At 37.9% G+C, this 21,116-nt stretch overlaps 1 protein-coding gene across 2 annotated transcripts in view; it reads right to left on the reverse strand.

The window, feature by feature from the left end:
• The window catches only part of USH2A (usherin), a gene marked incomplete at both ends in the record, with an annotated part of 794,746 nt that overhangs the window by 135,270 nt on the left and 638,360 nt on the right, over positions 1–21,116 (reverse strand). For both annotated transcript variants that reach the window (XM_081220997.1, XM_081220996.1), the window contains 2 exons: positions 13,108–13,265; positions 14,624–14,807. In XM_081220997.1, the coding sequence (XP_081077123.1) occupies positions 13,108–13,265; positions 14,624–14,807 (342 nt within the window). The remainder of the gene's footprint in view (positions 1–13,107; positions 13,266–14,623; positions 14,808–21,116) is intronic.

Here is a 21,116-nt window from a genome sequence, read left to right on the forward strand (position 1 = left end):
CACCTTCCTCCCCACGGATACACCAGAAATACAGCTACACGTGGAACAACTCCTACAGAACACCTACTGAACGCTGGCAGAAGACCCCAGACCTCCCAAAAGGCAAGAAACCCCCCACATACCTGGGTAGGGCAAAGCGGAGAGATCCCCACACAGAGGATCGGTGCCGAGCGGCACTCACCAGCCCGAGAGGCTTGTCTGCTCGCCCGCCGGGGCGCGCAGCGCTGGAAGCTGAGGCTCGGGCTTCGGTCAGAGCGCAGGGAGAGGACTGGGGCTGGCGGCGAGAACTCAGCCTGAAGGGGGCTAATGTGCCACAGCTAGCCGGGAGGGAGTCCGGGAAAACTCTGGAGCTGCTGAAGAGGCAAGAGGCTTTTTCTTCCCTCTTGGTTTCCTGGTGCGCGAGGAGACGGGATTAAGAGCGCTGCTTAAAGGGGCTCCACAGACGGGTGCGAGTCGCGACTGAAAGCGCGGAGCCCAGTGACGGGCGGGGGACGCTGGGGCTGCTGCTGCCGCCGCCAAGAAGCCTGTGTGCGAGCGCAGGTCACTGCCCACACCGCCCTTCCGGGAGCCTGTGCAGCCCTCCACTGCCAGGGTCCCAGGATCCAGGGGCGGCTTCCCTGGGAGAACGCACGGCGCGGCTTGGGCTGGTGCAACGTCACGCCGACCTCTGCCGCTGCAGGCTCGCCCCGCACTCCGTGCCCCTCCCTCCCGCCCGGCCTGAGTGAGCCAGAGTCCCCGAAGAGGCTGCTCCTTTAACCCTGTCCTGTCTGAGCGAAGAACAGACGCCCTCCGGCGACCTACACGCAGAGGTGGGGCCAAATCCAAAGCTGAGACCCAGGAGCTGTGAGAACAAAGAAGAGAAAGGGAAACCTCTCCCAGCAGCCTCAGAAGCAGCGGATTAAAGCTCCACAATCAACTTGATGTACCCTGCATCTGTGGAATACATGAATAGACAATAAATCATCCCAAATTGAGGAGCCCGGAGTCAGTGCTGTGCCTCTGAGGTGGGAGAGCCAACTTCAGGACACTGGTCCACAAGAGACCTCCCAGCTCCACATAATATCAAACGGCAAAAATCTTCCAGAGATCTCCATCTCAACACCAGCACCCAGCTTCTCTCAACGACCAGCAAGCTACAGTGATGGACACCCTAAGCCAAACAACTAGCAAGACAGGAACACAACGCCACCCATTAGCAGAGGGGTGGCCTAAAATCATAAAAAGTCCGCAGACACCCCAAAACACACCACCAGACGTGGACCTGCCCACCAGAAAGACAAGGTCCAGCCTCATCCACCAGAACACAGGCACTAGTCCCCTCCAACAGGAAGCTTACACAACCCACTAAACCAACCTTAGCCACTGGAGACAGACACCAAAAACAACGGGAACTACGAACCTGCAGCCTGCAAAAAGGAGACCCCAAACACAGTAACATAAGCAAAATGAGAAGACAGAAAAACACACAGCAGGAGAAGGAGCAAGATAAAAACCCACCAGACCTAACAAATGAAGAGGTAATAGGCAGTCTACCTGAAAAAGAATTCAGAATAATGATGGTAAAGATGCTCCAAGATTCTATTTCCCAGATCCAAAATCTTGGAAATAGAATAGACAAAATGCAAGAAACAGTTAACAAGGACCTAGAAGAACTAAAGATGAATCAAGCATCGATTAAAAACACAATACATGAAATAAAAAATACTCTAGATGGGATCAATAGCAGAATAACTGAGGCAGAAGAACGGATAAGTGAGGTGGAAGATAAAATAGTGGAAATAACTGCTGCAGAGCAAAATAAAGAAAAAAGAATGAAAAGAACAGAGGACAGTCTCAGAGACCTCTGGGACAACATTAAACGCACCAACATTCGAATTATAGGGGTTCCAGAAGAAGAAGAGAAAAAGAAAGGGACTGAGAAAATATTTGAAGAGATTATAGTTGAAAACTTCCCTAATATGGGAAAGGAAATAGTTAATCAAGTCCAGGAGGCACAGAGAGTCCCATACAGAATAAATCCAAGGAGAAATACGCCAAGACACATATTAATCAAACTGTCAAAAATTAAACACAAAGAAATCATATTAAAAGCAGCAAGGGAAAAACAACAAATAACACACAAGGGAATCCCCATCAGGATAACAGCTGATCTCTCAGCAGAAACTCTACAAGCCAGAAGGGAGTGGCAGGACATAATTAAAGTGATGAAGGAGAAAAACCTGCAACCAAGATTACTCTACCCAGCAAGGATCTCATTCAGATTTGATGGAGAAATTAAAACGTTTACAGACAAGCAAAAGCTGAGAGAGTTCAGCACCACCAAACCAGCTTTACAACAAATGCTAAAGGAACTTCTCTAGGCAAGAAACACAACAGAAGTAAAAGACCTACAATAACAAACCCAAAACAATTAAGAAAATGGGAACAGGAACATACATATCAATAATTACCTTAAATGTAAATGGACTAAATGCTCCCACTAAAAGATACAGATTGGTTGAATGGATACAAAAACAAGACCCATATATATGCTGTCTACAAGAGACCCACTTCAGACCTAGAGACACATACAGATTGAAAGTAAGGGGATGGAAAAAGATATTCCATGCAAATGGAAATCAAAAGAAAGCTGGAGTAGCAATTCTCATATCAGACAAAATAGACTTTAAAATAAAGACTACTAGAAGAGACAAAGAAGGACACTACATAATGATCAAGGGATCGATCCAAGAAGAAGATATAACAATTGTAAATATTTATGCACCCAACATAGGAGCACCTCAATACATAAGGCAAATACTAACAGCCATAAAAGGGGAAATCGACAGTAACACAATCATAGTAAGGGACTTTAATACCCCACTTTCACCAATGGACAGATCTTCCAAAATGAAAATAAATCAGGAAACACAAACTTTAAATGATGCATTAAACAAGATGGACTTAATTGATATTTATAGGACATTCCATCCAAAAACAACAGAATACACATTTTTCTCAAGTGCTCATGGAACATTCTCCAGGATAGATCATATCTTGGGTCACAAATCAAGCCTTGGTAAATTTAAGAAAATTGAAATTGTATCAAGTATCTTTTCCGACCACAATGCTATGAGACTAGATATCAATTACAGGAAAAGAGCTGTAAAAAATACAAACACATGGAGGCTAAACAATACACTACTTAATAACGAAGTGATCACTGAAGAAATCAAAGAGGAAATTAAAAAATACCTAGAAACAAATGACAATGGAGACACGACGACCCAAAACCTATGGGATGCAGCAAAAGCAGTTCTAAGAGGGAAGTTTATAGCAATACAATCCCACCTTAAGAAACAGGAAACATCTCGAATAAACAACCTAACCTTGCACCTAAAGCAATTAGAGAAAGAAGAACAAAAACATCCCAAAGTTAGCAGAAGGAAAGAAATCATAAAAATCAGATCAGAAATAAATGAAAAAGAAATGAAGAAAACGATAGCAAAGATCAATAAAACTAAAAGCTGGTTCTTTGAGAAGATAAACAAAATTGATAAACCATTAGCCAGACTCATCAAGAAAAAAAGGGAGAAGACTCAAATCAATAGAATTAGAAATGAAAAAGGAGAAGTAACAACTGACACTGCAGAAATACAAAAGATCATGAGAGATTACTATAAGCAACTCTATGCCAATAAAATGGACAACCTGGAAGAAATGGACAAATTCTTAGAAATGCACAACCTGCCAAGACTGAATCAGGAAGAAATAGAAAATATCAACAGACCAATCACAAGCACTGAAATTGAAACTGTGATAAAAAATCTTCCAACAAACAAAAGCCCAGGACCAGATGGCTTCACAGGCGAATTCTATCAAGCATTTAGAGAAGAGCTAACACCTATCCTTCTGAAACTCTTCCAAAATATAGCAGAGGGAGGAACACTCCCAAACTCATTCTACGAGGCCACCATCACCTTGATACCAAAACCAGACAAGGATGTCACAAAGAAAGAAAACTACAGGCCAATATCACTGATGAACATAGATGCAAAAATCCTCAACAAAATACTAGCAAACAGAATCCAACAGCACATTAAAAGGATCATACACCATGATCAAGTGGGGTTTATTCCAGGAATGCAAGGATTCTTCAATATACGCAAATCAATCAACGTGATACACCATATTAACAAATTGAAGGAGAAAAACCATATGATCATCTCAATAGATGCAGAGAAAGCTTTCGACAAAATTCAACACCCATTTATGATAAAAACCCTGCAGAAAGTAGGCATAGAGGGAACTTTCCTCAACATAATAAAGGCCATATATGACAAACCCACAGCCAGCATCGTCCTCAATGGTGAAAAACTGAAACCATTTCCACTAAGATCAGGAACAAGACAAGGTTGCCCACTCTCACCACTCTTATTCAACCTAGTTTTGGAAGTTTTAGCCACAGCAATCAGAGAAGAAAAGGAAATAAAAGGAATCCAAATCAGAAAAGAAGAAGGAAAGCTGTCACTGTTTGCAGATGACATGATACTATACATAGAGAATCCTAAAGATGCTACCAGAAAACTACTAGAGTTAATCAATGAATTTGGTAAAGTTGCAGGATACAAAATTAATGCACAGAAATCTCTGGCATTCCTATATACTAATGATGAAAAATCTGAAAGTGAAACCAAGGAAACACTCCCATTTACCATTGCAACAAAAAGAATAAAATATCTAGGAATAAACCTACCTAAGGAGACAAAAGACCTGTATGCAGAAAATTATAAGACACTGATGAAAGAAATTAAAGATGATACAAATAGATGGAGAGATGTACCATGTTCTTGGATTGGAAGAATCAACATTGTGAAAATGACTCTACTACCCAAAGCAATCTACAGATTCAATGCAATCCCTATCAAACTACCACTGTCATTTTTCACAGAACTAGAACAAAAAATTTCACAATTTGTATGGAAACACAAAAGACCCCGAATAGCCAAAGCAATCTTGAGAACGAAAAATGGAGCTGGAGGAATCAGGCTCCCTGACTTCAGACTATACTACAAAGCTACAGTAATCAAGACAGTATGGTGCTGGCACAAAAACAGAAAGATAGATCAATGGAACAGGATAGAAAGCCCAGAGTTAAACGCACGGACATATGGTCACCTTATCTTTGATAAAGGAGGCAGGAATGTACAGTGGAGAAAAGACAGTCTCTTCAATAAGTGGTGCTGGGAAAACTGGATAGGGACATGTAAAAGTATGAGATTAGATCACTCCCTAACACCATACACAAAAATAAGCTCAAAATGGATTAAAGACCTAAATGTAAGGCCAGACACTATCAAACTCTTAGAGGAAAACATAGGCAGAACACTCTATGACATAAATCACAGCAAGATCCTTTTTGACCCACCTCCTAGAGAAATGGAAATAAAGACAAAAATAAACACATGGGACCTAATGAAACTTAAAAGCTTTTGCACAGCAAAGGAAACCATAAACAAGACCAAAAGACAACCCTCAGAATGGGAGAAAATATTTGCAAATGAAGCAACTGACAAAGGATTAATCTCCAAAATTTATAAGCAGCTCATGCAGCTCAATAACAAAAAAACAAACAACCCAATCCAAAAATGGGCAGAAGACCTAAATAGACATTTCTCCACAGAAGATATACAGACTGCCAACAAACACATGAAAGGATGCTCAACATCTTTACTCATTAGAGAAATGCAAATCAAAACTACAATGAGATATCATCTCACACCAGTCAGAATGGCCATCATCAAAAAATCTAGAAACAATAAATGCTGGAGAGCGTGTGGAAAAAAGGGAACACTCTTGCACTGCTGGTGGGAATGTGAATTGGTACAGCCGCTATGGAGAACAGTATGGAGGTTCCTTAAAAAACTACAAATAGAACTACCATATGACCCAGCAATCCCACTACTAGGCATATACCCTGAGAAAACCATAATTCAAAAAGAGACATGTACCAAAATGTTCATAGCAGCCCTATTTACAATAGCCCGGAGATGGAAACAACCTAAGTGTCCATCATCGGATGAATGGATAAAGAAGATGTGGCACATATATACAATGGAATATTACTCAGCCATAAAAAGAAATGAAATTGAGCTATTTGTAATGAGGTGGATAGACCTAGAGTCTGTCATACAGAGTGAAGTAAGTCAGAAAGAGAAAGACAAATACTGTATGCTAACACATATATATGGAATTTAAGAAAAAAAATGTCATGAAGAACATAGGGGTAAGACAGGAATAAAGACAGAGACCTACTAGAGAATGGACTTGAGGATATGGGGAGGGGGAAGGGTAAGCTGTGACAAAGTGAAAGAGCGGCATGGACATATATACACTACCAAACGTAAGGTAGATAGCTAGCGGGAAGCAGCCGCATAGCACAGGGAGATCAGCTCGGTGCTTTGTGACCGCCTGGAGGGGTGGGATAGGGAGGGTGGGTGGGAGACGCAAAAGGGAGGGGATATGGAAACATATGTATATGTATAACTGATTAAATTTGTTATAAAGCAAAAAATTAAAAAAATTAAAAAAAAAAAAAGAGTTAAGCCAAAGACAGGAAGGAATTGCTCTTATAAGGCAGCAGAAGAGCGCAGACCTGAATTTGAATTCAGGCTGTGTGACCTTGAGTAAATTATATTACTTCTTCAAGATTCAAGTTTCTTATCTTAATATTTTGATAATGATATTACTTGTCTACCAGGGTTTGCATGAGAATTAACTGCGGTAAGGCAGGGAAAATGCTTATCAAATTGTTTGGCACATACTAGGAATTTAAAAAATGGCAAATATACACAAGTAATGTTAATGAATATGATATTTATCACAATTTCTCTTCCCCTGAATATTCTCATATATTCTCTGGCCTGAACCCCTTTTACTAACAGGATTTATAAACAATAAGGCAATTTATAGATAACATTGATAATTAACAATGTGTAAACTGAAAGCCCACATAATTGCATGGGTCATTTTCTGTTGCCAGGCAACCACAGAGATAGTTTTCTCCCAGCAACTTACCTGTGTAAGGTCACTCTGTCTTCACTGACCACAAAACAAAATACGGGTGAAAAAAAATCAGTTAACCACTATTTTGGCTTTGGACATTCAAGGGAAACTGGTTTGATCTGCATTTTCAGAGATTTATTGTAATTGACCACTTTTGACCACCCATGATGTGGGTGATCCATGGTTACTAAACTTGGAGCACATCAATGTCATCTGCCGAACTTAACTCTAGCCCAGGACGTTCTTATTCAGTAAACTTGGGGTTGAGAATCCGTCTTTGCACAAGCTTTCCAGGTGATCCTAATGTTCACTCAGGTTTGGGAACTACAGGTATGGACTGTTTTGTCCATTTTTCAGCTCTGTGTATGATGTAATCACTTTGTAATGGCAGGAGGGTATGATGAATACCTAGAAAGCTCTTGATTGTCAGCAAATAAACAACCTCCAGTTGTAACAAGTTTGTTTTCTTCCTGTTTAAAATATATATTTGTGACTATTCAGGAACAGAAAATGTTTTTATTATCCAAATCAAAACACAGCATGAGGTACTTTCCAATAAAATCAACTGTAGATTATACACAAGTCAAAATCATCTCCCTGTTTACTAAGTTCAAAATCCTTCTAGGCACCAGGAAAAAAGTTTAATTTAAGACTTTAATCTTTCCATATATTACAGGGTTTCTGTAATGGATTTTGTGCATCTGAAACTAAAAGATTGACAGGCCTGGATATTATGGATTTATTAACCACTGGTTACATGGTCAGAACTAGTGTGTAAAGCTTTTCTACAATATCCCTTAGGCTGGACTGGAATGAACAATTTCTACAAAATTGAGGTAGACAAGAGTTAAGGTGACATTAAAAAAGCAAAACTTGTGCCTTATTTCACAATGATCCTTTTCTAAATAGAAACATACTTTAAACATGAAAATATGATATTGAACTCAAAGAAAAAAATGACAAAATGCTGGGAAATTTGAAAGAAATCTTAAAAATTTACAAACCCAATCTTGCAATATGCAGTTTTATCATTTTGAAAGTGGAGGCCTTGGGACCTAGCAGATTTTGGGGCAAATACATATTTATTTATTTAACATCTTTATTGGAGTATAATTGCTTTACAATGGTGTTTTACTTTCTGCTTTATAACAAAGTGAATCAGCTATACATATGCATATATCCCCATATCTCCTCCCTCTTGCGTCTCCCTCCCACCCTCCCTATCCCATCCCTGTATGTGGACACAAAGAACCAAGCTGATCTCCCTGTGTTATGTGGCTGCTTCCCACTAGCTATCTATTTTACATTTGGTAGTGTATATATGTCCATGCCACTCTCTCACTTCATCTCAGCTTACACTTCCCCGTCTCCATATCCTCAAGTCCATTCTCTACTTCTATGTCTTTATTCCTGTCCTACCCCTAGGTTCTTCAGAACTTTTTTTTTTTTTTTTTTAGATTCCATATATATGTGTTAGCATACGGTATTTGTTTTTTTCTTTCTGACTTACTTCACTCTGTATGACAGTCTCTAGGTCCATCCACCTCACTACAAATTACTCAGTTTCGTTTCTTTTTATGGCTAATATTCCATTGTATATATGTGCCACATCTTCTTTATCCATTCTTCTGTCAATGGACACTTAGGTTGCTTCCATGTCCTGGCTATTGTAAATAGAGCTGCAATGAACATTGTGGTACATGACACCTTTGAATTATGGTTTTCTCAGGGTATATGCCCAGTAGTGGGATTGCTGGGTCGTATGGTAGTTCTATTTTTAGTTTTTAAGGAACTTCATACTGTTCTCCATAGTGGCTGTACCAATTCACATTCCTACCAACAGTGCAAGAGGGTTCCCTTTTCTTCACACCCTCTCCAGCATTTACTGTTTCTAGATTTTTTGATGATGGCCATTCTGACTGGTGTGAGGTGATACCTCACTATAGTTTTGATTTGCATTTCTCTAATGATTAGTGATGTTGAGCATCCTTTCATGTGTTTGTTGGCAATCTGTATATCTTCTTTGGAGAAATGTCTATTTAGGTCTTCTGCCCATTTTTGGATTAGCTTGTTTGGTTTTTTTTGATATTGAGCTGCATGAGCTGCTTGTAAATTTTGGAGACTAATCCTTTGTCAGTTGCTTCATTTGCAAATATTTTCTTCCATTTTGAGGGTTGTCTTTTTGTCTTGTTTATGGTTTCCTTTGCTATGCAAAAGTTTTTAAGTTTCATTAGGTCCCATTTGTTTATCTTTGTTTTTATTTCCATTTCTCTAGGAGGTGCATCCAAAAGGATCTTGCTCTGATTTATGTCATAGAGTGTTCTGCCTATGTTTTCCTCTAAGCATGTGATAGTTTCTGGCCTTAAACTTAGGTCTTTAATCCATTTTGAGTTTATTTTTTTGTATGGTGTTAGGGAGTGTTCTAATTTCATTCTTTTACATGTAGCTGTCCAGTTTTCTCAGCACCACTTATTGAAGAAGCTGTCTTTTCTCCATTGTATGTTCTTGCCTCCTTTGTCGTAAATTAGGTGACCATATGTGCATGGGTTTATCTCTGGGCATCTGTCCTGTACCATTGATCTATATTTCTGTTTTTGTACCAGTACCATACTGTCTTGATTACTGTAGCTTTGTAGTATAGTCTGAAGTCAGGGAGCCTGATTTTTCCAGCTCCATTTTTCTTTCTCAGGATTGCTTTAGCTATTCATGGTGTTTTGTGTTTCCATACAAATTGTGAAATTTTTTGCTCTTGCTCTGTGAAAAATGCCATTGGTAGTTTGATAGGGATTGCATTGAATCTGTAGATTGCTTTGGGTAGTATAGTCATTTTCACAATGTTGATTCTTCCAATCCAAGAACATGGTATATCTCTCCATCTGTTTGTATCATCTTTAATTTCTTTCATCAGTGTGTTATAGTTTTCTACATACAGGTCTTTTGTCTCCTTAGGTAGGTTTATTCCTAGGTATTTTATTCTTTCTGTTGCAGTGGTAAATTGGAGTGTTTCCTTAATTTCTCTTTCAGATTTTTCATCATTAGTGTATAGGAATGCAAGAGATTTCTGTGCATTAATTTTGTATCTTGCTACTTTACGAAATTCATTGATTAGCTCTAGTAGTTTTCTGGTAGCATCTTTAAGATTCTCTATGTATAGTATCATGTCATCTGCAAACAGTGAGAGCTTTACTTCTTCTTTTCTGATTTGGATTCCTTTTATTTCTTTTTCTTCTCTGATTGCTGTGGCTAAAACTTCCAAAACTATGTTGAATAGTAGTGGTGAGAGTGGATAACCTTGTCTTGTTCTTGATCTTAGTTTCATTTTTGCAAATATGTAAAATGAATAATTAAAGATAACAAAAATTATCCTAAAATTATCACTACCTATAGAATATTATACAGACCAGATAATGTATACCAACTATATAAATTATCTCATTTAATATTTACAACAACCCTACATGTAGGTACTATCATTATCTCCATTTTACAGTTGGCGATAACTGAGACTCAAAGAAACTGACTTATTTAAAGTCAGCTAATAGCTGGCACAAATATATGATATTGCTTATATGTGGAATATAAAAAAATGACACAAACGAACTTATTTACAAAACAGAAATAGAGTCACAGATGTAGAAAACAAACTTATATAGAAAACAAACTTATGGGGAAAGGGCGGGTGAGGGATAAATTGGGAGATTGGGATTGACATACACACTACTATATATAAAATAGATTTTATACTATATATAAAATAGATAAAATAGATAACTACTATATATAAAATAGATAACTAAAAGAACCTACTGCATAGCACAGGGAACTCTTCTCAATACTCTGTATGAGCTACATGGGAAAAGAATCTAAAAAAGAGTGGATATATGTATATGTATAACTGATTCACTTTGTTGTACACCTAAAACTAACACAACATTGTTATAGTTGATAACACTGTATCAACTATACTCCAATAAAAATTTTTTTTAAAAAGAAAGATGTTTTCAAATACTTACTGAGTGTGAAGTCTTCAGATTAGCAATGACAATTTAGGTATGTAATAACATGAAAATGACATGTAATTTGATAAACCAGGGATCCCGAGACCCCAGGATGCAGATGGTACCAGTCTGTGGCCTGTTAGGAACCAGGCTGCACAGCAGGAGGTGAGCAGCGGGCAAGCCAGTGAAGCCTCATTTGCCGCTCCCCATCGATCCCCATCGCTCGCATTACTGCCTGAACCATCACCTACCCCATCCGTGGAAAAATTGTCTTTCACGAAACCGGTCCCTCGTGCCAAAAAGATTGGGGACCCCTGTGATAAACCATGGAACTTCCGGGTCACTTGGTTAGAAAATCATCAACTTTGCATATCACCCTGGATTTTCTTTATTGCTCTTTGAGAATTTGGATGGTAAAAGACCCTGGACTAATCTGAGAAGTCTCCAGCCAGTAGGCTGAATCTGGTCTCAGGCTGGCTCTGTGATGCCTCATTTTACTTTGTGGAGCAAAAATACCATGGTACTATAAGAACGCCAAGGAGAAATATGCTAAAAGGCTGCAAGTTGGCCATGCTCTTCCATGAAGGTAGAAATCAGTTCCATAAAAGGATATGTAAGTTTGTATATTTTTCACAGCAGAAGATTTGTATTTATTCCTCTGTTAAAATTAAGAGCGGAGTTCAAGAACAGCTATGCTTCTAAAACTGAGATCTGGATTATAGCACTTTATGACACATCCTGGCGCTACTGATTATTCTTTCATGTTTTGTTTAATATGTTGCATGTTCATTTTAATACAAAGGTGGATGAAATCATTTATACTTGATATCTTAGAGCAACTTAAGTTTTTCTTTGCTTAGAAAGCTCTTCAGAGATTTTCTCCTGCAAATTTGTCCCCCCAAAGATCCTTTTTTCTTTGATCTGAGATTATGACATCAGAAGGATGTTGGTTCATGAGAATTTAAGTTTTATATACTGGGTTGGCCAAAAAGTACATTCAGGTTTTTCCATACCATCTTACAGAAAAACCCAAACAAACTTTTTGGCCAATCCAATATTATGCCTTTATGTTATCTTTATGCCTAAATTATATGTTTTGACTGAGTTATTTGTTCAATTCAACACAAAATATGTCTGTTAATTATTTTACGGAATGGATCTGCTGATAGCCCAAATGACTGTTAACCAATTATTTTCAGTACCATGTTGAAATGTGGCTAAACTTAATCTGATGGGGACAACAGGGGTTTGTGTTAATTTCATGTTTCAATTTCATGTTAAGACTAGATATTAAAAATAAACTCACATATCTTTGAAGTTCATTTAACACCTTAATCACTTTTAAATTTTACTGAAATAAAACTTCCAAATATCCTTCATGTTAAAAGACAGAGCAAGCAGATTTAACTCTAATCCTTAATCCAGTGTTAATGCAATCAGAGTTTTACCTGAGGATGATGATTATATTCCAAATATAATATTGCACTAAACCACAAAAGCAACCTACTAGTGACTCAATGGTTTGATGGAGGCTACACAGCTTAGAGAGGTAAAATTCAGCTACCATATAACTGGTCACAACTCAAGATACATGGGTGGAGTGGTCTATTTTCTTTCTGAATTCTCCATTCACTACTATAATATAATGCCAATGATTCAATCTAGGGAACCCTGTAGAAATGGGTGCTCAAGGTAGTTCAGACCTATGTGACTTACCTTGCATATGTATGAATAAGAAAAGAGATTTTTAGGCTCTGGTACTTGAAAGAAAGTGTTGCTTTGATAGAAAAGTATATATCTAGGTATCTATGTGTCTTTATCTACACACCTACACCTATATCTATCTATATGTATGTACATAAATGCTTATGCATGTATTCACCCATGAGTGTAGTTTGGTTTATTCTGTTTATATTTATCCAGGAGACAGAATATATCCTTCTGATTTACTAAATTCACATTTCCAGTCCTATCTCCAATTAATTTCCTCTGAAATGTTTTACGTACACATGCGCATGCGTGCACATGCGTACACACACACACACACACACGTTTTATTTCTTACCTGGTGGGGTCCAAGCTACATATATGGAATCAGGCCCAATTACTGTGATGTTATATGGAGGCTGGATTTCTTCTGGTGTTAATATAGGTGTCTGTATAATGTACTCATTACTGGGACTGCTGCCACCTCCAGTAGTGGCTTCCAGCTTATAAATGTACCTATATTTAAAAAAGAAAGAATTGTGATAAGGCAATGCACAAGATAATGGGACAGTGATTGCTGGCTTTTCTATCTATTGCTTGGTTCTAAATTTGTGCCAAATTGCAAATTCTTTGTTCCCCATCCAGAGACTTTACCATAGACCTTATAGTTTTTCTAGCACAGGGAACATTCTCTCCAGGACATCAATATATCGGACCCTTTCCCATTTTATTTTATTTTATTTTATTTTTTAAAATATGAGCATTTTAAAATGTAAATTTATTATTATTATTTTAATTAATTAATTAATTTTTGGCTGCATTGGGTCTTTGTTGCTGTGCGTGGGTTTTTCTCTAGTTGTGGGGAGCGGAGGCTACTCTTCATTGTGGTGCGCGGGCTTCTCACTGCAGTGGCTTCTCTTGTTGCAGAGCATGGGCTCTAGGCACACGGGGTTCAGTAGTTGTGGCACGCAGGCTCAGTAGTTGCAGCTCAAGGGCTCTAGAGCACAGGCTCAGTAGTTGTGGCGCACGGGCTTCACTGCTCTGTGGCATGTGTGATCTTCCCGGACCAGGGCTCGAACCCATGTCCCCTGCATTGGCAGGTGGATTCTTAACCACTGTGCCACCAGGGAAGTCCCCCATTTTATTTTTAACCATCGAGTAATTCATTGCTTTTCTTAAAGATTTCAGGAAAGTCTTGGAGTGTGCTGGTGGATTGTGAAGGATTCAAGTGAGCCTTCTCCAGTTTTAAGTGGGTTAGAGTTCAGGGAAATATGTTTAGAGAAAGATGTCTCTAAATTGATCTGCTACTCTCTACAATAAAACTAAATTGATCTCTACTCTCTGTAAGAAAACATCTGTTGATCTAAGATATATTTGATCTCTGCTGAGAAATGAATGGGACTGAATAGCAAATATGTGGAACTTTCCCCCCTCAAACCATTCCTGTCTATATATAGTATAGCAAGTAGAGAAAACATTATCCCAGAAGTAAAGGTTGTTGATGCAAAACACACCTCTTTAAATCTCTTTTCTTGCTAGTTTAGGGATGCATGATTTTGAAGATCATTTGATAATTCTTAAAATTTAACACTTTGTGTATTTCATATACTAAAAAATTCTCATATCAAATAAAAGACTAACTGTTTACAGTTTTAAGGAATTTCATGTCCTCTGAAGACTAGTGTAATGAGCTAGTGTTTGGATCTTCAACATCTGAAATGGATTAAGAGATTTCATCAGCTATGGAATGGCTAATATATGAGATTAATTAACCAATTAATTTAATATTGTTTCAGTTGGAGATGACCTCTTTCTCAACCCTGAGGAATCTATAATCCTCACCGTATGATTGGTAAAGTTTTCTTTTAGTTTACCTGCTGTTGGGCTCCAGGTTTTTATCAGTGAAGTTCTGCTCCTCACCGCCCCCCAGGAAAATCAAGCTTCCATTACGACTCAATTGATATTGAGAAATGAGGCCATTGGGCTTTTCTGGTGGACTCCAATATAATTCCACTGTTGTAGAATTGATGATAATGTGTCTAGGTGTCACCCAAACTCCTGGCAAAAATAACACAATGAAGTTTTATTGCTAGGATACAGTAAGCACTGTATCAAAAGTCATACCATCACTCCACATGCTATGATATTTTTATCTGTTGATAAAAAAATCTCATGGTGAGCAACAAAAATACATTTTATTTGTTTTGGAGGTAAAGTATATAATTGGGTATAAATATATAAATACATTTTTAATGCTTTAATTATTATTATTTTTGAATTGCCTTTAGAGAATGAATGCCAGACAACTAGTGGTGGAAACTTTCTCTGTCTTGGCTGTTACTCTGAGTGTAATCAAGACCTAAGAAAATATCTAGGAATTTTCAAATTTGATGCCTATTTACTTGGAATCATAATCTAGTATTTGCCTGAATTATCAAATTCGATGAACAAACATACTTTGCTTGTGCCTCTCTGACACTACATGCTGTGCTTCTTATTTCCTTTCTCTCTGGCTACTTCTTCCAGCCTCATTTACTGGCTTCTCTTCCCTTCCTGGACCTCAAAATGATGTAGTGCCTCAAAGAACTAGGCTCTCTCCTCTACCCTTCCCTCCCTTCTTCTCCTTTCCTCTCCTCTTGTTTGGCAACACTGTCTTTGTAGTTGATCTCCATTTAGTCTCAGTTTTAAACATTATTTCTATGTTGAACACTGACCGATGCATATCGCTATACTAAAACTCTCTCCTGAGCTTCAGACAGATGAGTTCCACTCTCTACTTGTCTACCTCCATTTAGATGACTAATAACATATCAAAAACCAAAAACATCTAAAACAGAACTCTTGGTTTTCTGGTCTACAATCTATTTGTCTCCAAATCTTATCCAACTATTCATTTTCTTGGGCAAAACACACAAAAATTATCTGAGGCTCTTACTTTTCACACCCCTAAATATAATCTATCATCGAGTCCTGCAGATTCTACCCTGAATGTGCATATTCCTTCTATTTTTACCTCTCCTGATCCAGACTACATTTCTCCCTCTCATGGACTCCTGTGATAGCCTCTAAACTAGTGTCTGTGGTTTAAATCTTGTCGTTCTCTATATCACTGTAATCCTTACAAAAGCATATATAGTATATATGTAACCTAGTATAATATTCATAAAATATACAGCCCTTTTGAAATTATTCATATAGTATAATTCCAATTCCTTATGATAACCTGTATGGCCCTACATTTTTCTGGCTCTGGACTACCTGGCACCATTCTCTCCATCATTCATGAAGTTCCAGCCACACCAGACTCTTTTCCAGTCTCAGAATGTTTCAAGTTCTTTCTCACCTCTGAGCTTTTGCACTTCCATTCCCTCTGACTGGAACACTTTTGTTCATGACACCATGACAATTGTGCATTTTATTCTCAGATTTCAGTGACCTGTGTAAATATCACCTTATCAGGGAGGTCTTATTGACCACTATTCCCTAACTATAACTTTAACCCTATCTAAAGTGATCCCAACCTTGTTCCTCTCTATCATATGCCCTTTTCTATTTTCCTCCCAATGATTATAACATCAAAATCATCTTCTTTCTTTGATATCATCATTATTTTTTTGTTTTTATGACTGTGTGGTCTATTTCTTTCTCCTGCTTTTAATACAAAGTTAGCTCCATGAGGGCAGGGGTCTACTCTGTATTAGTAGTCCATGTATCTTTATGGATAGCACAATGCATCATAAATATTGAATAATTTTCTTGTAAATATATGTCCTGCAAATTACTATGTTAAGTATTCTATGGAATACAAATGCGGCTAAGATATGGCTCATTCTTATGAGGAGTTTATACCCTCTATATAAAAGATAAAATGTGTACACAAACAACTGTAATTCAAGGTCAAATATTTAAGTAGTCTTATCAATGTAAAAATGTATTGATGGAGAACCTAGCGATGAGAAAGATTTTCATGTTGTCATCTGGTCATGCTCTGAATAGACACTGTAACTCTCTTCTTCAGCTTTTAAAAACTCATTTCAATATTAGGTTCTCAATAATCAATAGTTTTTGGTTGATTGTACCTCCTGTGTAAGTTACTCAGGAAAGGGTAAGATTTCAACACTTTTATAAGAAAAGGACATTCAAGTGCTATTTACTTAGCAACATTCTGAAAGAATCAAGACCGATTTAAAAATGGCTCAAACTTACTGATTTTCTAAAGAACAGCTTACTCCTGAGTAGAGAGTAGTTCATTTTGTTCTAAAAGCTCACCCAATGTTAGGTACTTGAACAAATCCACAAATCATAATATACATTTATGTTTGGGTCTCTCTGCCAACAGCTGCTGGATGACTCACTCAGCTAATTAGAGTTCTGATTTAAATGTGATATTAGTGTGTTGATTTAAAAGATAAAGTATAAGGCTGTAGTTCATAATCTGCTTCCTGCAGTCCTGTCTTCCTTACCTTGATGTATTAAAAATCACCAAGGTGCTAGAAAGGCTACTGCTTAGTTTCTGCTTTGAATCAGTCAATGCAGTCTGTGGAAATGCAGGAGTTAATGAGATAAAATAAAGTCACATTTTGGTGTTGCTTTGTGTTTTAAATAAAAGTTGAGTTTTATATTTAGATAAGCTGGTGAAAGCTCTGTTCATGTTAGCAATAACCCTGTGTCCGTTGGTTTGATTTATAAGATGAAATTGGAATGTGTAAAAAATAAGCACTGTGTTTTCACTTGCATAATGTTATGGAGACTCTCTTATCTTGGTAGCAGCAAGAAATCTTTGATAGGATAAGACCCGCTTTTGGTGAGAGGTTTTAGTAAGTCCCAGGTGAAGAATCTACCTCCCTCGCTGAGCCTGGGTCTCAGGGGCATCAGAAAACCTATTCTACATAATGGAAGGGCAGAACTGAGGCTGTTCAAGGGAAGGAAATGGATGGTCATGAGGGAAATCATCTAGAAGTGGGGTGGGGAGCAGGTAAACTAGCTGAGAGGTGTAAGAGGAAAAGGTCAGAAGGACACCTTGGTTGGTCTCTTGACATAATAGCTACTAAATAAGGAACACGTCTACTGGATTTGTTTTAACTTTGTCTTGAGTGTCATGCAGTATTACCCATTTCTTATGTCCCTACAAATTCCAAGTCAAAAATCCCAACATTTTTTGCGGATTGGCTTTCCCTTGGAAGTTAATCAAAGGAACCAGTTTCATATTGGCTGACGTCAGAAGTGCATTGACTTCTGGACCATTTATTATTTGTTAATTTGTTGATTCAACATTCTACTTAATTTAGTCATTTTCTATGTTGGGCACTGTGAATGTGGGGATAAAGATATATAGTCTTTATCCTCCAAGGAACCTATAGTATCATGATGAATAAAAATGGGTAAATAACAATTTATAGTCCAGTTTGATAAGTGCTTTAAGAAAAGGAAGCTTAGTGTGCTATTAGAGCACTTAGCCATGGTACCTAAAACAGGCTGGGAGTGAAATGGGGATGGATGGGAAGGGGATGGGGTCAGAGGAGATTTTCAGAATGGGAGACATCTGAGCCAAATTTTGAAAAAATAGGAGTTAGCTGAGTGAGGATGTAGGGAAGGGTATCTAGAGGCTGAGGGAAACCTACACGAAGTCCTAGAGATAGGGAAAGCATGGCAGAAGTTCAAGTATATAGGCATGACTGGTACATTAAATTGCATGTGGGAAAGACCAAAAGACTTGCCAGACTGGCAGAAGTTAAAACTTGAGGGGTCTAATTTGACTTACTAAGAAGATGTGGATTTCTTTCCTCCTGGAGAGAAATGGGATTTTTATGGAGGTAATTAAGGTGAGTTATGCCTATTTTGGCAAAACTGGAAAAAGAATTGGGATGGCGCTTTGAGAAAGAGGAGAAATGGCCAGAGGCAGGGAGACTAGTTAGGAGGCTCTGGAGAAGTTGTAGGTGTCTGAACTAAGGCAATGACAGAAGGGATGGAAAGGAAGAACAACATTTTAAAAATCCGTAAGATTTAAAATTAATAAAACTATGAAGAATTGTCTACTATAACGTAAGGAAAAGAGAAGCATTAAGAATGTCAGTTGGGGGGCTTAGATGATTAGATGGTGGTATTTGAGAGAGGGAAAAGGGAAGAAAAGAAAGTTAGTGGGGAGAGCGATTTTAAACATTGAAATACTGAGGTTGAAATATTTGTAAAACACTTAAATATAAACATCTCGTAGACTGGTAGATAGACAGGCCTTAAATCTGTGAGTGTAGGCTTTGTGAAAGCTCTAGAATTTGGGAGCTCTCCACCTTCATTAGGAATTCCAGCTAGTACTGGAGAATTCCAAGAGCATCTGAGAGCATCAACAGATAAAAGAAGGGCAGAGGAAGAGGAATCTGGAATGAAACTGAAAAAGACTGGTCCTCTTTTCCTTTTGCTTTTTCATATTATCAATGCTAGAGGAACGCATGCCTGAAATTTTGCATGCTTGAACTCTAAAAATGAATGAGAGCTTGCCGGTATGGCAGCAATCCTGAAAAGAGAGCAATAATCCAGTCCAAGCTCTTCCCACTACTTGACTATGGGAACGCCATTTTTCTAGTAGGTTAAAATCGGAGAGAATTAGGTCCAACTTACCGATGGGGTCATAATGTGCTTTTTTTTTTTTTCTTTTTTAGATTGAAAATGAAAGAAATGAGGAGTTCTCAGGGTAGCTAGGAACAAATGCTTCTTTTAATTCTCTCCATATCCACTTAGACACCCAAATGTTAGACCTTCAAACTATGGCTGATTCACTCAACTAGACCTTTTAAAATTAGTTATATTTGGGTTATTAACTTAAAATGATATAATATGTTTATTTCCACTTTAGCAAAACAACACAACTTAATGTTACTGCTGATCTGTTCCCTCAAAATCTCCAAGTTAAGCAATCAGACTACATTTATTTCTTATACAATTTATTCACAATTGGCACTTACACAGCCAGAAAGTGGATTCTAAATCCATGTCTGTTCTGCAGAGGAAAGCTCATTTAGTTTATTGTTCCTTTGCACCGTTATTTGTGTTAAAGTAAAGGTGCATAAAGTTCAAAACAGAAATCAAGTAAAACATTTCTCATCTTATACTCCCCAGCGCTGTTGCAAGCTGTAATGTTTAAGTCATGAAATCCGAGCTCTTTCAAGAAATCTTTTTTTTTTTTGGACAAAGTGAGAATAGAGATGCATATTTTCTAAGAATTTAAATATATGGATTGGATGAGTAAACCGGAGAGACCCTGCTCTTTCATCTGGCTGAGTTTCAGCCAAAACTGGTTGATAGATCCTTTAGAAATTATCCATTATCATCAAAGTATCCATTTGACAGTTTACCTTTCCAAAAAATCCACTGCTGGTTTCTTCCTTTCAAAGGAACACTAAGCTTTTTGACATGAAACATTCTTTATATAGAAAACATCATTAGTGAATTCCTGGTGAGGAGCCATATGCCCCATATGTGGAATTTTCCATTTTATTCCCCATTTACTGGTAGGAAGTTCAGGTCTAATATTCTGAGGTACAACAACCCCTTCATTAGAAGAGTAATGGACAAGTAGTTCAGGACTGTCTGATGATCATTAACATTATATTTCTGTTCAGAAACTTATTTATGCCTCTGTTTCCCCACATGGAAAACAGACACGTAGTAGAGATTAACAAAATAATTAGTTGATCACTAGCCCAAGCTTCTGCACACATTTTTCTCCTGCAAGTAAATGATACTACCCATCCCACTTCCTAACACACAGACCGCTGTTATTATTTGGGTGTGTATGCTGTCAGAATCTTTCCTATGCATTTATCTATTTATCTATAGAAATGAATATTGTTTTCTATGTGTTGTTTGATACATAAAGACACCATAAGTGAATGTAGTTCTATAACTTCTATTTTATATGGATGGATCATCTCATTCCTTTAAACTGATGCGTGGAATTCCATAATGTGAATACACCTGAATTTAGTTAGCAATTCCCCCACTCAGAGACATCTCAATTGCTTCCAGTACTTTGCCATTAAACAAACGACAGAAAAGCCTTCAATAAACATCCTGGTGCATGCCTCCTTGTGCAGTTGTGGAAGTGTTATTTTCTGGCATAGATAATGAAATTGAAACTGCTGTGTCATGGGGAAACATTTTATGTTTAATAGACATCACCAATTTGATCTCCAAGGTGATGGTCTCACTTTACATTCCCTCAAGCTGTGTATTTCTCCTCCTACCATTCATTTGTCAAAATCCTTGTTCCTTGTGGTCCATCTCAGAAGGCATCTGCTCCTTAAAATCTTTCTTGATGCCCGTGATGGGTTATAATTTCTCCCTTCATAGATTAACCTGAGCATTCTGTTC

Source organism: Mesoplodon bidens (genome assembly GCF_964165515.1).
Source record: "Mesoplodon bidens genome assembly, chromosome: 2".
Classification (NCBI taxonomy): Eukaryota; Metazoa; Chordata; class Mammalia; order Artiodactyla; family Ziphiidae; genus Mesoplodon; species Mesoplodon bidens.